This window comes from Thermobia domestica, chromosome 18 (genome assembly GCF_964235325.1).
Source record: "Thermobia domestica chromosome 18, izTheDome1.hap1.1, whole genome shotgun sequence".
Lineage (NCBI taxonomy): Eukaryota > Metazoa > Arthropoda > Insecta > Zygentoma > Lepismatidae > Thermobia > Thermobia domestica.
The window spans coordinates 174,339,485-174,357,363 of NC_137471.1; the positions used below are offsets into that span (position 1 = coordinate 174,339,485).

The following is a 17,879-nucleotide window of genomic DNA, read 5'->3' on the forward strand; positions in this document are numbered from 1 at the left end:
GCTATCGATGGAGAAGTACCCAATCGATCGCTGCAATGCAATGGCTGGCCTACATTGAAAAAACCGAAGAAAAACAAATCTTACATGCGGCCCGACAAAAAGAAGTGTTTATTGCGGGATTCCATGTTGATGGTTACTACCAAGATCCTGAGACGTTAGAGGAGCACGTCTACGAGCATGCCGGCTGTTTTTACCACGGGTGTAAAGTATGTTTTACTACAGGCCGTAATCAGCCCATCTATGGCAATCCAGAAGACACTATGGAATTCCGTTATGAACGAACGCAACGCAAAAATGCAAGACTGCGTGAATTGGGGTACATTGTACATGAAATGTGGGAGTGCGAATTTAATCAGTTCTTAAAACAAAATCCTGCAATGGCGACGTATCTGAAGAATCACCCGTACATGAACCGCAGACCATTAAATCCAAGAGATAGCTTTTTTGGAGGAAGGACCAATTGCGTGAAATTGTACCACCAAGTCGATGAAAAAGCAGGGGAAGTAATAAAATATTACGATATTGTCTCGCTTTATCCTTACATCAATAAGTGTGCTAAATACCCTGTAGGCCATCCACGAATTTATCTACAGGGTGATGAAAATATACCACCAATAAATAAAGTCAATGGTCTAATCAAAATGACGATATTACCAAGTCGCCATCTTTATCATGGTCTCCTGCCTTACCGATGTAACAAGAAACTACTGTTTCCACTGTGTGCTGCGTGTGCCGAAGAAATGAACCCAGACCCTACAGCAACGTGTACACACAACGACCAGGAGCGGTGCCTCACTGGAACATGGGTATCATATGAAATCCAGAAAGCATTAGAATTAGGATATCAACCAGTGGAAATTTTTGAAATTTGGGATTATGACATTGAACAATATGATCCCATCACGAAAACAGGTGGCTTGTTCACGGAATATATCAATACATTTTTGAAATCGAAAATGGAAGCGTCTGGCTGGCCTAGTTCCTGTGTCAGCGAAGAAGACAAATCAAAATTCATACAAACCGTCCTGGAGCGTGAAGGTATTGCATTGGATCCGTCCAAAATTGAAAATAATCCTGCACGAAGAAGTTTATCTAAGCTTTGTGTTAATGCTCTTTGGGGAAAGCTTTGCCAAAGATCAAACTTTAGCCAGACCACAATTATTGATCGGCCGGAAGAATTTTATGAAAAACTCACTTCCCCCGACATTAAACTCCATCAAATTGTACCCATCAATGATACGATGTTGTATGCGTTCTGGGAGTACAATGAACATGTGCCTGTTCAAAACCGAAACACCAATGTCGTGTTAGGTGCATTTACAACATGTCAGGCACGTCTGGAACTGTACAAGTACCTGGAAATGTTGCAGGAACGTGTTTTATATTTCGACACGGATTCTGTAATATTTACGGAGAAGCCCGGGAAGCCAACCATTGAACCTTCAACGTACTTGGGATGCTTATCGAATGAGATGGAGTCTTACGGACCACGAGCATACATCAAGACATTTGTCAGTGGAGGACCAAAAAATTACAGCCTAGAAATATACAATCCGGATACCAACGTCACCAGTTACATATGCAAAATTAGAGGATTTACATTAAATTACAATGCAGGACAGCAATTAAATTTCAATACGCTAAAAGAAATGATTACAAATCAATGCCGTGGACAAGTCACCATCACTATCCCCCATAAAATATGCAGGACCAAAGACCATACCATCGTCACACGCAAAGAAGAAAAAATGTACAGTATCCAGTACACAAAACGTCGATTTAAAGAATTCAATTCTTATGATACGGTTCCGTACGGGTACGTTAAAAAACAGAAGATGGAACTGGAAAAAGAAGATGAAGAAGAAAAACTGTAAATACCCAATAAGGCCGCCATTTCTTTTTTCCTTTTCCTTTTCTTCTTTCCCTTCCTTAACCACAAAGCAGCAACACCAAGAAGAAAATGAAGTACCCACAAGAGTTCATAAATCATCAACATCACCATCAGTGGAAGAAATGCAGTCATCTCGTACCGAAGGAGGAACCTTGACCATAAAGCAGCAACACCAAGAAAAATGCAGTACCCAGAAAAAGTTCGTAAACATCCATCAGTGGATGAAATGGTGTTATCTCGTACCCGAGGAGGAAGATGAGCCTAAACAGATCCATCATTTACGAGTAAGTTTTATTTCTCTCTTATCAATATTGACTCATTTTTATTGTTTCAGAAAAAAGAAATTCTTAAAGTAATCCGTCGTTTCTTCTTTTTCTTTACAGGATACGTCTACAACATTCGAAGATGATGACACGTCCAACATATTCATTAAACTAGATCCTGTATTTATTATGTTAATAAACTTGTATGAGAAGAGCACATACCTTTCGTTAAAATACAACAAGTTGAAAAAAAATATGTTTTATTATTTCTTGAAACCCTGAACACTTGTTTTCAAATAAATGGTAATCTTGAAAATTTAAGGTGGAAAATATATCCAAGATTTGGTTTACATGATTTTGTTCGAAAAAATAATTAAAGAATTTTTTAGTGTCCAAAATTTGGTTTTTAATTTAGTTCGAAAAAAATTTGGATTTGAAAATGTTCAAATGTGGTTTACAACTTTAGTACGAAACTTGTTTTTAAAAATTGGTTCGAAATTTTTTGTTTAAATTTTTAGTTCGAAAAATTTTGATTTGAAAATTTAGTTCGAAAGTTTTTAGTTTAAAATATTTTTCGAAAAATTTTTAATTTTTTTAGTTCGAATTTTTTTTGGGTTCGAAAATTTTTTGTTCGAAAATTTTTTGATTTGAAAATTTAGTTCGAAAGTTTTTAGTTTAAATTTTTTAGTTCGAATTTTTTTGAAATTTTTGTTTCAAAATTTTTAGTTCGAAAATTTTTTTTGTTTGAAAATTTTTGTTTAAAATTTTTTTAGTTTTGAAATTTTTTTAGTTCGAAAAAATTTTTAGTTTAAAATTTCTTGTACTCTGCGGAACCGTTTCGAAAAGAATCGGAGCAGTTTAGGTAAAAAAAAATCTGGCAACACTGTTTCCATTAATGAAGCGCTTACTGAGCGTTTAAAAAATCGCTTAAACTCACAACAATGTGTTATAAGAAATCTACAAGCGACACCTCTCTTTCACCATTGTTACTTCCAGAGACATAGACTACTAATTCAAGGACAGAATCTCCATCAAGGTAAAAAAGCTGGTAATCATCTTATCTGTCAAAGAGAACGATAATATTTAATGTAAACTTCAGTACAATATCATGATACCAAAAAAGGGTTATTTAAGGAGGAGGTTGAACCCTTCATGGGAACTTTACGCATAACCATTAAAAAAAAAATCCCGGTCTAGGATGGATCGCTGTCATATCGCTCTGTATTTCCCTCATGAACTGGGGGGGGGGGTAAGATCATGTGACTTCTATCCACCAATCAAAATTGAGGTACCAAAACACGCATCTTACACATAAAATAAAACAAATAAGTAAGGGGTTTTCCCATGTAATCTGTTCATCGTGTGGCGGTTCTAAAATCATGTGACCTCTGTCGGCCAATCAGAATCGAGGTACCAAAGTATACATCAGAAAGGACACCCTAATTTCAAAAATCCTAGGACCTAAAATCACATGATCTCTATCATCCAATCAGAATCAAGGTACCAAAGCACTTATCTTACCCGTAAAAGGAAACGAATTAGTGATGGATTTCCTCGCAAGGGTAAAACATGACGTCATACCATGTGACCTGTTCACCGTGTAGCGGGTCTAAGATCATGTAACCTCTATCAGCCAATCATAAACACTCATCTTACCCGTAAAAGGGAACGAATTTTCAAATATCCCTGGGTCTAAGATCATGTGACAGCTGTCAACCAATCAAAACACACATCTTACCCGTAAAAGGGAACAATTTTCAAAAATCCTAGTCATAAAAGAGAATGAGGGATTTCCCCGCAGGGTGACTCATGACGTCATACCACGTGACCTGGAAATTTGAGTTTCCCGCGTGGGCGGGGCCTAACGTCACGTGACCTCTCTCAGCCAATCAGAATCGAGGTACCAAAGCATTCATCTTAGCCGTAAAAGGGAACGAAGTTCAAAAATCCCGGTCGTAAAAGAGAGTGAGGATGAGTCATTCGGGCCAACGCGGGGGACTACTACTCTAATGTCTCTCTATGATAATTGCAAGTTAAATAATAGGTTAATGAGCTTTGGTTTCCTATCTCATGCAAGAAATCATCACCAGAATATGTCAATAGGTTAAGGCGTGTGCTGTTAATTGTGAATTTGTCCCTGTTGCTCACTAATGGATTTTACAGCTAAGAAGTTTACTTATATTTTAATCGAAACGAATTCATGTGCTCTATGTGTAAATTATTTGAACAACCTCGTCACCTCTAATGAGGTACTGGTGAAAGAAGTGAAGCAAATTAGTGCTACAATGAACTCACTAGTGAACAGAGTGAGTAGTGTTGAAAGTGATCTCGAAGTTGTGAACCGAGAACTAAGGTATCTTCAAGATCACGCAAGGTACCTAGAAGATAAACTTGATGATCTTGAGGGTCGATCGCGATGACAGAACTTAGTACTTTTTGACATTCCGGAAAAAGATGGTGAAACTTGGGAGGAAACTGAGAAAAAAGTCAGGGACACAATAAATGATCGATTAAAAATCTCATTAAGTGATGATGACTTACAACATGTGCACCGTACCGGAAGGAAGAGAAATGGCAATGCGTGCCCAATTGTCTGCAAATTCTTCTCGGACAAAAAGAAAGGGACTGTCCTAAGAAACAGGAACAAACTTCGAGGCACAAATATATATATTGAACAAGACTTTTCTTACAGAGTTCGCGAGGAGCGCAAAAAACTAAATGAGCACATGATTAAGGCAAGAAGGAACGGCAGCTTCGCCTATCTTCAATATCGCTATCTCTACATCGATGGCAAGCGTTATAGTCTGTACGAGCTTGAACCAAACACGCGAGAGGCAGCGGTCCCCAGAGAGAGAAGAGAAACACCACCAGAACCCTCAATCCCCGCGGCGAAGGCAGACCTAAATAATGGACAAAAAGAGGAAAAGAAATGTTCAACCTCCATCTCGAATGCAACGGCAGAGAGCGAAAACGCATTTCCACCCCCTCCAGCTCTAAGGTCATCCACCCGTCAAGCGAGTACACAAGAACTCTATGAACAGAAGGACTATCCCCCTCTCAAAACTCCTCCCCCTTCCCGTACGGAATATCTCGTACGGAAACAATGAAATAACTGTGACAAGGCTCCGGTAGAAGACCAAGAAAGTGTAAGTATAGATAAAGACTCTCTAAAAATATTCTATCAAAATGCTCGTAGCTTACGTGGTCGAACATGTGATTTCTTTTGTGGTGTATTAACTAACAATTACGATCTAATTGCAATCACTGAGACATGGATTAACAAATCTCATTGTGATGCTGAGTTATTTGATAACAGATATACTGTGTTGAGGCAAGACAGAAACTCTGTCAAAACCTGTAAAACAAGGGGTGGGGGTGTTCTTATTGCAGCCCTAAGTAAACATTGCATGTTCTTATTGGACAGGTGTGATGATAATTATGACTGCTTGATTGCCAAAATAAACAGTGAGGGGAAAACAATATATATATTTGTGTTGTGTATCTCTCACCGGGATCTAATATTGAATTGTATAATGATTTATTTACTCGACTTGAAATTAATTGTCCTCAAGGTTGTCCTCTTCTCCTGATTGGTGATTTCAATTTATCGGAAATAAACGGTACGGAATTTAATTTTGAAACAAGCTCTTCTAAATGTAAGAATTTATTTGAATTTATGTCCTATTATAATTTGCAATCATTAAATAATGGGTGATATCAATAAAAATAAGTAACTACTCCTGAGAAGTCCTGCTCGAGAATCGGAGTAACTACACCTGGAGTAATCTCCTCCCTCAATTTCGTATCAATAAAACAAGCCACTACTCAGGTCTAGTCTGCTCCAGATTTATGAACGTTTACTCGCGCTTCCTCTGCACGTAGCACTGAGTCGTATCAATAAAAGAAGTGATTACTCATTTCTCCCATTCATCGCGCAGTCATTTCGTTGTTTTTAACTTATGGCGTAGCATCTTAAAAGCCATGAAACGGGCAAGTAGCAACGATAGCTTCAATCAAAGTGCATTTGTGGATATTATAAAAGAGTTTCCAGTGGTACTTTCAAAGTCACAGCTACCAGAAAGTAAACGAAGGAAAGCCGAAACTTTGAAGGTAATTACAGTGAAATGCACCGAAATATCAAATACATCTACGACTGAGACAAATTCAAAAGAGAATCTTTAATATTCGAGCGAGAATAAAACAAAAATAAAAAAAATTTAAAAAAAAAAAAACGGGAAAGAAGAAAGTAATACTGAAACCATGGGAATGAACCTATTTGAGCTGATGGATGTTGATTGGAATCCAGCAATATCAAGATTAACACGACAAGCACATATCACGTGTTGTCCAAGGTCTTTGTAGATTGTTTGGCTTTAAGAACGAAATCAGACACTTGGCTCCTTTGTTTTCTTTTTAAAAAAGTCCAGCCACCCACGTCATAAATCACGTCCATCTGGTTGCCTTTTCCACACCATACGTGTCCCCTTTCGCCTTGACATAAACAAAATACATTCTCATGTATACACCCTTTCTATCAACGTTGAGTTGAGTTGATTATTAGTTTAACGTCCTTTTCAGTAGCGTGCCTATATGAGACAGAACCCACTGATTAACGTGGAATCCAAACCACATGAGCTCCTGCTGGGAATCGAACGCGGGTCTCCTATGCCAAAGGCATGTACGCTAACTGCTTAGCCACGAAATAGCTTTTCCTATTAACGTATTACTCTCCAAAATACTAGGTTTCTTTAATGCCACTTGTGTATAGTCAAGTGCTCCGATAGCACCCGGAAATGTATATTGTTCTTGCCACTCTGCCTTTGCTGTTTGTATATTACGCACACTTCCGGAAACAATCCATTTTCAGGTAGTCATAGACAGTACTTTGAACCACACCAGAATCCCCTGACATTCCGACCTGGAATCCCGGATCACTCATGTAACGCAAGAAAACCAAGGGCACCGATTTCTCTGTAATTTTTTTGGGGGGGGGAGGGCATTCAGATGCAGAAGGTATATATATCAGGATTTTAAGACAAATTGCACTCTAATTATGCCAAATATTGTATATTCATAAATACAATAGGGGGCCCACATGAGCTTTGGGGAGCCCGGGCCCCCACAGGATCGGCGCCCTTGAAGAAAACCCGCATCTTTTCATCATTACGTAGTCCATCACCCCGAATTTCGGTTGATTCTCCTTAAAATATGTTGTGCTAATCACTACATTTTCTTTCATAAACTTGTAATGCTTTTTGTAATCTCCTTTTCCAACATTTCTATGCAGTTTATAAGTTTTTCTACGTAGTAAAACAATCATATACTCTGCCATATTTCGCACGGAGTCACCTATTTAGCTTGCTCCACAAATTTGGAGAAGTTACTAGCATCACAGAGGAGTCTTTGATTTTTATTGATATCAAACGCGGAGTAGTTACTCGGCTCGAGAATAGAGGTGTGGTTACTTCAAAAGGGCGGGGCTTCTCCGAGGTCAGCCGAGACGACTAGTGCTCAGTTCTCTTTTTATTGATACCAATGCGAGTAACTGCTTCAAAATTGGGCGTAATGAGTAACTTCTCCGTTTTATTGATATCACCCAATGTGACGAACGAAAATAATCGTACATTAGATCTGGTTCTGTCTAATATAACGAATATAGAAGTCAGTAGGGAATATTGTCCACTAATTCCAGAAGATGTACACCATCCATCCTTGTTGCAGCAGGAGAGCGCGAAGATTAAAAAGAAAACTAATATATCAGGATATAATTTTAGGAAAGCTAATTTCTTAGAGTTGTACCTTGAATTCTCATCTATTGACTGGAACTGCCTAAAGAAATATGAAAACGCCAATGACCTAGTTGATAATCTCTATTATATTATTTATAGTGTATTTGACAAGTGCGTGCCACTTAAAAACAACTCAAGAACAGCTTATCCGTGCTGGTTTACACATGAAATTATCAAAAAAATCAAAACTAAAGCAAGGTATCATAAAAAATACAAATGTAATAAAGAAGTAAATTATCTCAATAAATTCAATGAATTGCGTAGGGAAATAAAGAAAGAAATTAAGCTGGCATACAGAGCGTTCATACAAGATTCTGAAAATAACATTAATAAGAATGCTAATGAATTGTGGAACTTTATAAAAAATAAGACTAAGCATCTTCTTGGGGGGAAATTAAATTATGAGGGACGCGAACTTTATCATAATGATGAAATAGCCAATGCGTTTGCACAGTATTTCTCGTCAGTATATGTGCCAGATACAGGTTTCACTGACATTCCTACGAACAATTTATTAACTTATATAAGTAACAAACTAGAGTCACTTACCATTGAGGAAATCACTCAATCTGAAGTACTAATGGCAATCAAAAAATTAAAGCCCAGAACTGCTGATGGCCCTGATGGAATACCTCCATATATCATAAAGGGTTGTATAGATGCGTTTACATATCCGCTAAGGATTGCATTCAATCTCGCTTTAAAAACGCGTTTTTCCGGATAAATGGAAATCATCTATAGTTTGCCCAATACCAAAAACCAATGATAAACACGAAATAAATAACTACCGGCCTATATCAATTTTACCTATTTTTGCAAAGGTATTTGAACAAATCTTATACCGACGGATAATTGACCACATCCAACCCGTAATCTCACCTTATCAACATGGCTTTATCCCACACAAATCAACAACAACAAACCTTGCACTTATCACAGACTTTATAGCAAATTCGTTAGATGTAGGGTGTCAGGTTGATGTAATATATATAGATTTTGAAAAAGCATTTGACAGAGTCAATCACAAGGTACTATTACATAAGCTAGGCGAATATAATTTCTCTTCTCCCTTGATCAAGTTCTTTTCATCATATTTAAATAATCGTAAAAAAAACTGTTATCTCCAAGGAATATAAATCATCTGATTATATTGCACATTCTGGAATTCCCCAGGGCTCTAATCTAGGTCCGTTATTGTTCCTTTTATTCATTAACGATCTCCCTGATCATATATTATTAAGTAACAAATTGCTTTTTGCTGATGACCTCAAAATATACGGTAGGATAAAGACCATCCATGACTGTCTCGATTTACAACGTGACATGGAAAATATTGCTAATTGGTGTTCTCTTAACAAACTTAATGTAAACATAAACAAATGTAACATTTTATCGTTTACCAGAAACAAAAGTCAAATAGAGTTTGATTACTCAATAAATCAGATCTTGCTAAATAGATTAAATTCAGTCAAAGATCTTGGAGTTATATTTGATACGAAACTGACATTTAATAACCATATAGAGAACATAGTTAACGAATCTCTCAAGATGTTAGGGTTCATAATTAGAACTGGAAAGGAATTTAACAATAGTACTACACTAACAAAAATGTATTATGCCTATGTCCGATCAAAACTGGAATATGCTGCTGTGATTTGGAACCCATCACAACAGCAATACAGACACCAAGTGGAAAAGGTCCAATCTAAATTTATCAAATACTTGATGTACAAGACAACTGGAATCTATCCATATTATGAAAATTATCAAACATTAATAGACAACTTCTGTATCCCTACACTTGAGCAAAGGCGAAATGTGACAGATTTGATTTTTCTCCATAAAATAGTACAAAACGAATTTAATTGTACGGATCTCATATCAACATTAAATTTTCATGTCCCGACACTTAAAACTCGTGCTAATAATTCTGGTATGTTTTATTGCAAAAAAGCAAGGACCAACGTATTATTGAAATCACCAATTTGGAGAATGTGTTCTACTTATAACAAAATATGTATCAAACACAAAGAAATTGACATCTGCAATATGAACTCTATGTTTAAGAAAACTATTGTAAATGTATTATGTAATACACCAACACTATAATTGGGCTTATGCCTGTTGTGTTGATGGCAAATAAATAAATAAATTAATTAATTAATTAATCGCTATTTCTTGGTTGATTTGTGAAATATGCCAAATGCCACTTTGTACATGTAATGTTTATCTATAACACAAGGTATGTATTTTCTGAAATAGCCGATTTCTTTAACATTGTTGCATAAGCTATCCATCTTCCCCCTATTTCGCAAGTTAAATCTAACAAATTTAGCGTAAGTACTAGAAGCTAATTGTATTTTAGCGATATCAAGTGTATTTCCATCTTAAAAGTAGACGGATTCTTTGGAGTCTGACTTAACTCTAGTACAGTTCTATTAATCATTATCTAATCCAATATATAATGGAAAAATAAAACTTACATGTGAATATAAACCTCCTTTCCCTAGAAGTAGACCCATATCTTTACAGTCTTCCCAAATATCATTAACTTCTGTTATAGGTAATGGCGTTTTGCTTTCCTTGTCCCTCACCATTTCAACACCAATCATCAAGCCTTTTCCTCGAACGTCACCAACAATCTCAAATTCGTCTCGTAGTTCAGACAACCTTCGAAGCAAATATGTTCCGACATCTGAAGCTATCTTCTGGATTCCCTCTTCATCTATAACCTACAAATATTAATAACGATTCAAATATAATTCAAAATATAAATGTTAGTGTAAGCTTTTTACTAATGTACTTTAAATACACACCCAACTGAACAAAACTTTGAAGATAGAAATAAATCTGAGAATGCAAACAATTACCATTAAATAAAACGTATTGCAATGAAGTGTGGTACAGCTATACAGAAACGTATAATTACTTATCTTGGTATCCTTTTTAGATCAACCAGAAGAATGAATAATATATGAGAATACTAACTGCGATTTTGATGGCAACATGTTCTATGTAGGTGACGCTTCGATAGGTTCTTAGTTATATTAAACAATTCTTAAAGTGTCTTCTAAGCATATTGAAGTGTCCGAGTTTTACACGTTGAAGGCCATGTCAGTTACATTTAGGGCGGAGTCTCTTCGTTTAAGAATATGCGTGAGTTAGATACAACTCAAAGTTGTAACGTTCCTCTTTGAGCGTTACATTTTCTCAAAGACATTACTTTATAGAAATATTTAATCAGCTCTTAGTTAGTGTTATTCCATTTTTTATATATTCTCTCAATTCTCGACCCTCATGAAGGATTCAAGATGGTCGACAATTCGGCTGGTATGTGTAGTCAACGTATGCTACTTTCTTTGTACGTCTATGGCCTGCATCGAGTGGATATCTCTCAATCTCGGTAGATGACGCTGGCTGTTTGAAATAAATTGGAATTTGTATTTTGTTTAAACTGAGTAATTTGTTATGGACGTACATATATGAATATTAATTTACGTAATTTTTATTTTCATTTAGTTATATATGTGTCAATGTTAAAATTGTTGTTTTAGTTTTACGCTCTGTTGCGTAGTAAGGAACGGCCAATCAGAAAAAAAGCGGGATCTACGAGCGCGTTCTCCTTTGTCTTAGCTCACTGAACAAAAATCACGACGTCAAGGAAGAAGGGATAGTGCACCGTCCTGTCTTTTAAATACGAAGTTACTTTATATTTATGCGGTGAAGTGACATGTTATTTATCAAAACCCTCTCGGTAGAAGATGCCGTAGTGGAGCAATATTGAGAAAATCGGTGTAGCGTGTGATAAACTATAATAATAATTCATCTGCAATTCTGTTCGTGTCTACTCTCGCTACTATTGAGACTTGCTTGCTGCTCTCCAATAGTTCGTCATGTCATAGGTAGAAATATGGCAGTTATACCAGGAGCCACCTCTTCGATTAAGTTCTAGCTCGGCCTGCTGCATTTTCTCCAGATAAAGTGTCTGTGACGTCGTCAAAGTGGTTATTCTCCCTAGCGATTCCTCGTCTTCTCTCTCCTGATTGGGTACTTGGTCCTTTATTTTGCCGACTGGTTCCATCCTGCTTTAGTGGGACCTAGGCCTGTCGCCTTTTGGATTGTCGTCTGTGGTCGTCGTTGTGGGTAAAAGACGCTTCAATGACTCATGAAGTTCGTTAATGTCTACCTGGTGGAAGTTGAGGATGTGTCTCTAGTTGTTGCTGATTAAGAAGAAGGTCGCCATTTGGTTAACCTGTTCCTGTGGCTAGAAGTTGTAATTACCACATGTTAAGCTACCTGAGAGGTCGTCGGAGACTGGTCGCTGCCCGAAGTTATGCACCGGGGACTGGACTGTGGTGCTGGTATGGTTTACCAGTGGGTGTGTTGGAAGTAGCGGTTGGGTGAGCTTTGGTCACCGCTTTCAGGTAACTCTGTCTTTATTATTTCTAACTCAATTTGTAGAGGAAGAAACATCATCCCGGGAACTGTAAAGGAACCTTGTCCATAACTCATAAAATTCATTCCATTGTTTGTCTCTGTTCATAATAGTTGGTGCAATATTATCAATATCGTGTGTTTATTCTGTTGTTCCGAGTCACCCTATTAAGTAAAGGACAATATATTACTCGTTAATCATTTTGCTACTCAGTGAATTTACTTAATATACAGTTTAATTTTACAATGTCCATAATGTTGTGTAATGTAAGTTTTGTCCGTAACATGTCTGAGTAGACAGAAGTGAGTCTCTATCCGGTAAGACAATTCATACGCTGACGGGGTAGTCCGATATCAACACCATTTCTCTCTTGCGTTAAGTGAAATTATTCTCTTGAGTTGCGCAGATATATAATGTATCAATCGCTTACATCTAGCTCATGTTCGTCCCAGTTGTGGGCACTTCGTATTGTTTATTTTGTAGCTATTATGTTTGGTAAAGTTAAAGCTTAATTAGCGACAGCTAGCTCATGTTCGTCCCAGTAGTGGGCACTCCGTATTGGTTACTCTGGCATATAGTTCAAAGTCTAAGTATTAAGTCGCCATGCAAGGAAAAGATTTACGTAAATCCTCAAGTTGTTTTCATGTCTTATCTTTAATTACGAAGTTACTCCAATAGTCATATTAGACGCGCCGAAGACGGTGGGTATTGTGATTGTATTCACGCCTAGATGTGATGGTGTCAGGGGTAGAGCCCAGATTGCTGGCTGGTTTAGTACTTCCTACAAATGTTTCTACTGTATTATTATTATTATTATTATTATTATTATTTATTATTATTATTATTGTTATTATTATTACCGCCGCTGTTCAGTTGTAAGCTATGTCGAGGGAAAGCGCCCTCTTAACAGTTGGTTGCGGAAAGTAGTGGAAACGTTATGCTTTTGGGGAGGAAGGTTAATCGACGCAGCCGTGCGCTTACTACCTCTGTGATGAGATGTTCTGTAAACAGTAATGTATCTTGTAATCTCCCTTCACTCGCTATGATGTAGCTTATTAAAGATTCTGTCTTAAATACTTGGTCGAGGAATGTAAACAACTCCTCAATTGCTATTAAGGATAATGTCTAAAGGCTGTTGTCACTAGTTATTTAGTTGCGTTAGTGTGAGAAGTTTTGTGGAACTTTCAAGAAACTGAAATACGTTGATTTTTTCCCTGGCAATTGAGTCTAGCTGTTCATGATCGCTAACATTGATAAAATTCTCATTATTATATGCTGTTTGCAAGAGAGTTAAATAAAATATAATATGCAAGGTATGCGGTGTTGTTTTGAAATGATTTTTTTTTCTTTCCCTTCATGGCACCGATAATACCATTAGTGTGCAAGAGTCTGGAATAAAAATAGCGTTGTGCTTACTGGCCTGAAATCGTAGCACAAGGAAGGAAGTAGTATTGGCGACCCACTTGATTTTTTTCCTTTTTTTATTTTTCTTTTTTTCCTTCTTCCCTTTTTTAACATAATGTTAGCTACGAATGAAAGTGCAAATAATGGGTGCAAACTTGTGCGTTATAGAGTTGGCTTTCCAGCCACGAGATCATAAGGTCGTTACAAGTATGGTTACCCAGCCATGGAATCGAACTCGCACTCTTCAAGTTTGTCACCCCAGTACAAGATTCTAAGTTAGCGTAAATTCTATCGTTTCAAAGTCGACTGAGAATCAGTGTTCGTTCGTTGATTTCTTTCAGAAAATTTCCCTAGACTGACAAAATTTTCCCTTTTCCTATGAAATTTTCCCTAGTTCGATGAGTGCCCAATTCCTATAACAGACACAGAAGATATGTGATAATGTTAATTTAGTTATATTAAATAAACTACCAGCCACATCTGTTTTATTCATTTGCTTTTTGCTTCTATTTTTTTAAATTTAAGTCTCATTCACTTTTTCTACAGAAGTATACACACAAATATACCTAGTCAACAAAATGAAATATGTATTTAGGCTAAGGGAGACAGTGGTGAAAGCATGTGAATGATAATGGAAGAATGAGAAAATGGGAGGAAACGGGAGCATCTCGAGAAAATCCACATGTTGTTTACCAGAAGCTTTCTTGGCTGAGAAGGCACGCACCAGAAGTAAGCGCTCTACCACTGAGCCAATGTGCACCGCATCCAGCCAACAATGGGTGTAAATTATGCTACTTTCAGCACATACAAACTATTCCTATTGTCTTAGTTTATTTCTGAAGAACAAAGAAAAATTTAAGCATTGATATTAGTCAATCAGCCAGCTGAAGAATTTCCCTGGATTTTTCACGCTTTATCGAAAAATTTCCTTTTTCTCTTTTTATTAAATTTACCTATGAAATTTCCCTAGATTAGGGAAATTTCACTCAAACTACGAACACTGCTGAGGATGATCGGGCCAAACATCGTGGTCGAAAGCTGGTCGTTAAAAATCCCGCAGATCAAATTCACTCTTACTTCCCCTGACCTCAGCAAGTAGTTGTGGTAGTGAGATTCGAACCTGTGAGTTTGAACACTGTAGATGATGATGAGACTATTAAAAGAAGAAAAGAAGCGATTTGCGATATTGAAGAATACATTCAAACAAGCACATCTAACATAAATAATATACACAAAAAATATTAAAAATTCATGAGATTACGAGAAACAGGGAAATTATCTGAGAGTTATTCAACAAACATAGATTATTATCTTGATAGAATGTTACTGTTTTAATTTCATGAGGGAATTCGTATTGCCTCTCTTTCGTCTATAGTGTAACATTTCTTAATGTAACATGATAGGATCCGATGTATTTGTCGCTGCATGTAGTTTTTTTTATTAGTTGAATAGAAACTCATAGTTACTTTAGTAACGATTAATCTGTCGTTCAGTTTGAACAGCAATACTTCAAAGTTACATAGAAGAAAATTTATTTACTGAATTTCGCTCCATAAATGTTTGATTTAAATATTATATGCGTAGAAATATTTATAACTTCAAAGCAATTATGATAAAAATAAATGCTTAATACTGACTTTAGTTCTTTCTTTTTCTTTTTTTTCGATAAGGGCGAACTGCGAAGGGATGTTTGCGTAGGTGGTGAAATATCTATGCCGAGAAATAGCTTGCAGAGCTCTCTTTTTACTGCTTGTGAAATTATTAAAGTCACAGGAAACTTCTTTCCGTGCTCGTTTATTTATAACTATAATTTTACAAGCATACGTTGGGAATTAGATTCCAATAACCAGTATCTTACTATTGAATAATTATACGAGCGACCTATTGAGCAATCTGCACTGAGGAAAACGTTACGGTGAGGTTAAGTTTCGGGGAGGTTTTCTTTTAGGCAAGATTTCATTCTTAGGCAAGATTTTAGGCAAGATTTCTTTTAAGCTGGTACGATTTTGTTTAGATGAGATTTCTACCAGCGAAGTTGTAGGCGGCGAGGTTATGGCCAGGCGAGAGTTTGTAAGGCAAGATTCTGGCTTCAATGTTACGGCTGCGATGTTTTGCAAATTCGCGTGTACTCGACGTTGAGTAGATTGTATACACTTGTTGTACACCTCATTCCTAACCTTCCAGTAAAACCAAGTAGAATATTACCCGAAGGATTACATTTTGCTTTAGTTTTGTTTCAGTCGGGAGCTAATGTATTCAATAGAACTGATTAGTTATGTCAATGGTAAGCGTGGTGCTTTTAGCAGCCTGTTAAATGTAATGATATTTCTCCACAATGAAATGAAGAGCAAACCTCCTTGTTCTGGGCAGTCCATCACTGAATGATTGATTGAGACCCTGTGTATTCAAATAATATTTCTGAGGAACACTATCTAAAATGTTTTTGCCCTTAGTAATCGATTAATGTATTCGTAGATACTAGAGCTCATTTCTACATTTAAAAGAAGTTTAAATCATAAAATGATTATCCTCTGTTATACTCTTCAGTCTCTAGAATGTTTCCCATCTGCAAATGTGTTAAAATTAAGTTCAGACAAGTTTCTAGCTAGATTTCTATCTTTGTATCTTTGTACGTATACAAAATGTGCAAATGCTAGTCTGAATGTCAGCCGTTGATAAATTTCTTGTGGATTGTTTCATTCGAATTTTTGTTTTTAGTTGCTGGATATTCAAGCTAATTCCCATTAGAAACACTAAATCAACTTGTAAAAGAGACACTATACGATGTTAACCTCTAACTTGACAATGTTTTTTTCATATTCGTAGACACTTCTAATTATTTGCTAAAGACAAAATGACGTTTCCATTAGACAAAATGAAACGAAAACTCACCTTTAAGACAGCAAGGCCAGCAGCTGTTGCCAAAGGATTTCCACCGAAAGTATTAAAGTGCGAAGAAGTTGTAAGGATGTTGGCAATTGTTGGAGTAGTAACAACAGCAGCCAATGGAAATCCATTACCAATCCCTTTAGCCATAGTAACAATGTCTGGAATAACTCCATGCATTTGGAAGCCCCAATAATGTTCTCCGGTTCTTCCAAAACCTGTCTGAACCTTTGGTATGAAGAATTATCTATCACTGCATGTTCTATCACTATACAGGTATATAAAAACCGTATTTTCATCTTTGAACGTCTCAGCACTAATAACTCAAGAAAAGCAACAGTTTGGTCTTTTGTGTGTGCGATACGAGGGTCACTACGAAAGTTTTGAGATACGCATTGTTGTGGTACAGTATTTGAATTTCAACAATTGCGTTCGATAGTGGTATCCAGAGCGAAGAAGCGAAGCAAGTTTCAACTCTTCTCGCTTATCGGCGTAGCCGTATCGCCTTCACTTATTTGTTGATGTGAGCAGTATTCGTCTGTCTAGAATGGAGCTCGAAAGGGAACATTTTCGGGCAATCATCCTTTACGATTTCAAAAGTGGTTTGAACGAGACACAAAGCCTTGACCGTTTGCAGGGAGCATTTGGGGACCTTACTCCTTTCCGTGCTACAATTTTTCGGTGGGTTGGTGAATTCACAAGAGGCCGGACATCGCTTAAAAATGAAGAGAGAGCTGGACGTCCAGCAACAGCTTTGTCAGATGAAAACATTGCCACTGTAGAACAAATGATTCGAGAAAATCCTAGAACAACTTTCAAGGACATTGAATCTACAGTGAACATTGGATCACCAGCAGTAACAAAAATTCTTCATGATCATCTTAGGCTCAGGAAGGTTTCATCTCTTTGGGTGCCTCACACTTTAACTGAACAGCAGAAGCGCATGCGTGTGGAATGGTGTGAAGAAATGCTTGCAAGATTTGATGGAGGCAATTATCGACGCGTCTCTAATATTGTTACTGCTGATGAGACTTGGATCTATCAATTTGACCCTGAAAATAAACGCCAGTCTACAGTTTGGAACTTTCCAGAAGACAATCCACCCACGAAAGTGAAGCGACCGCGAAGTGTGGGAAAGAAGATGGTCGCAACTTTCTTTTCCAAATCTGGCGATGTTGCAACTGTTCCACTTGAAGAACAAAGGACTGTTA

At 37.0% G+C, this 17,879-nt stretch overlaps 1 protein-coding gene across 3 annotated transcripts in view; it reads right to left on the reverse strand.

The window, feature by feature from the left end:
- Nucleotides 1–17,879, reverse strand: part of LOC145675582 (alanine--glyoxylate aminotransferase 2, mitochondrial) — a 110,175-nt gene that overhangs the window by 10,112 nt on the left and 82,184 nt on the right. For 2 of the 3 annotated variants that reach the window (XM_081746105.1, XM_081746106.1), the window contains exons 8-9: nt 16,675–16,896; nt 10,427–10,675 (exon numbers count right to left, since the gene is read on the reverse strand). In XM_081746105.1, the coding sequence (XP_081602231.1) occupies nt 10,427–10,675; nt 16,675–16,896 (471 nt within the window). The remainder of the gene's footprint in view (nt 1–10,426; nt 10,676–16,674; nt 16,897–17,879) is intronic. The other variant, XM_081746107.1, reaches the window with a different exon arrangement.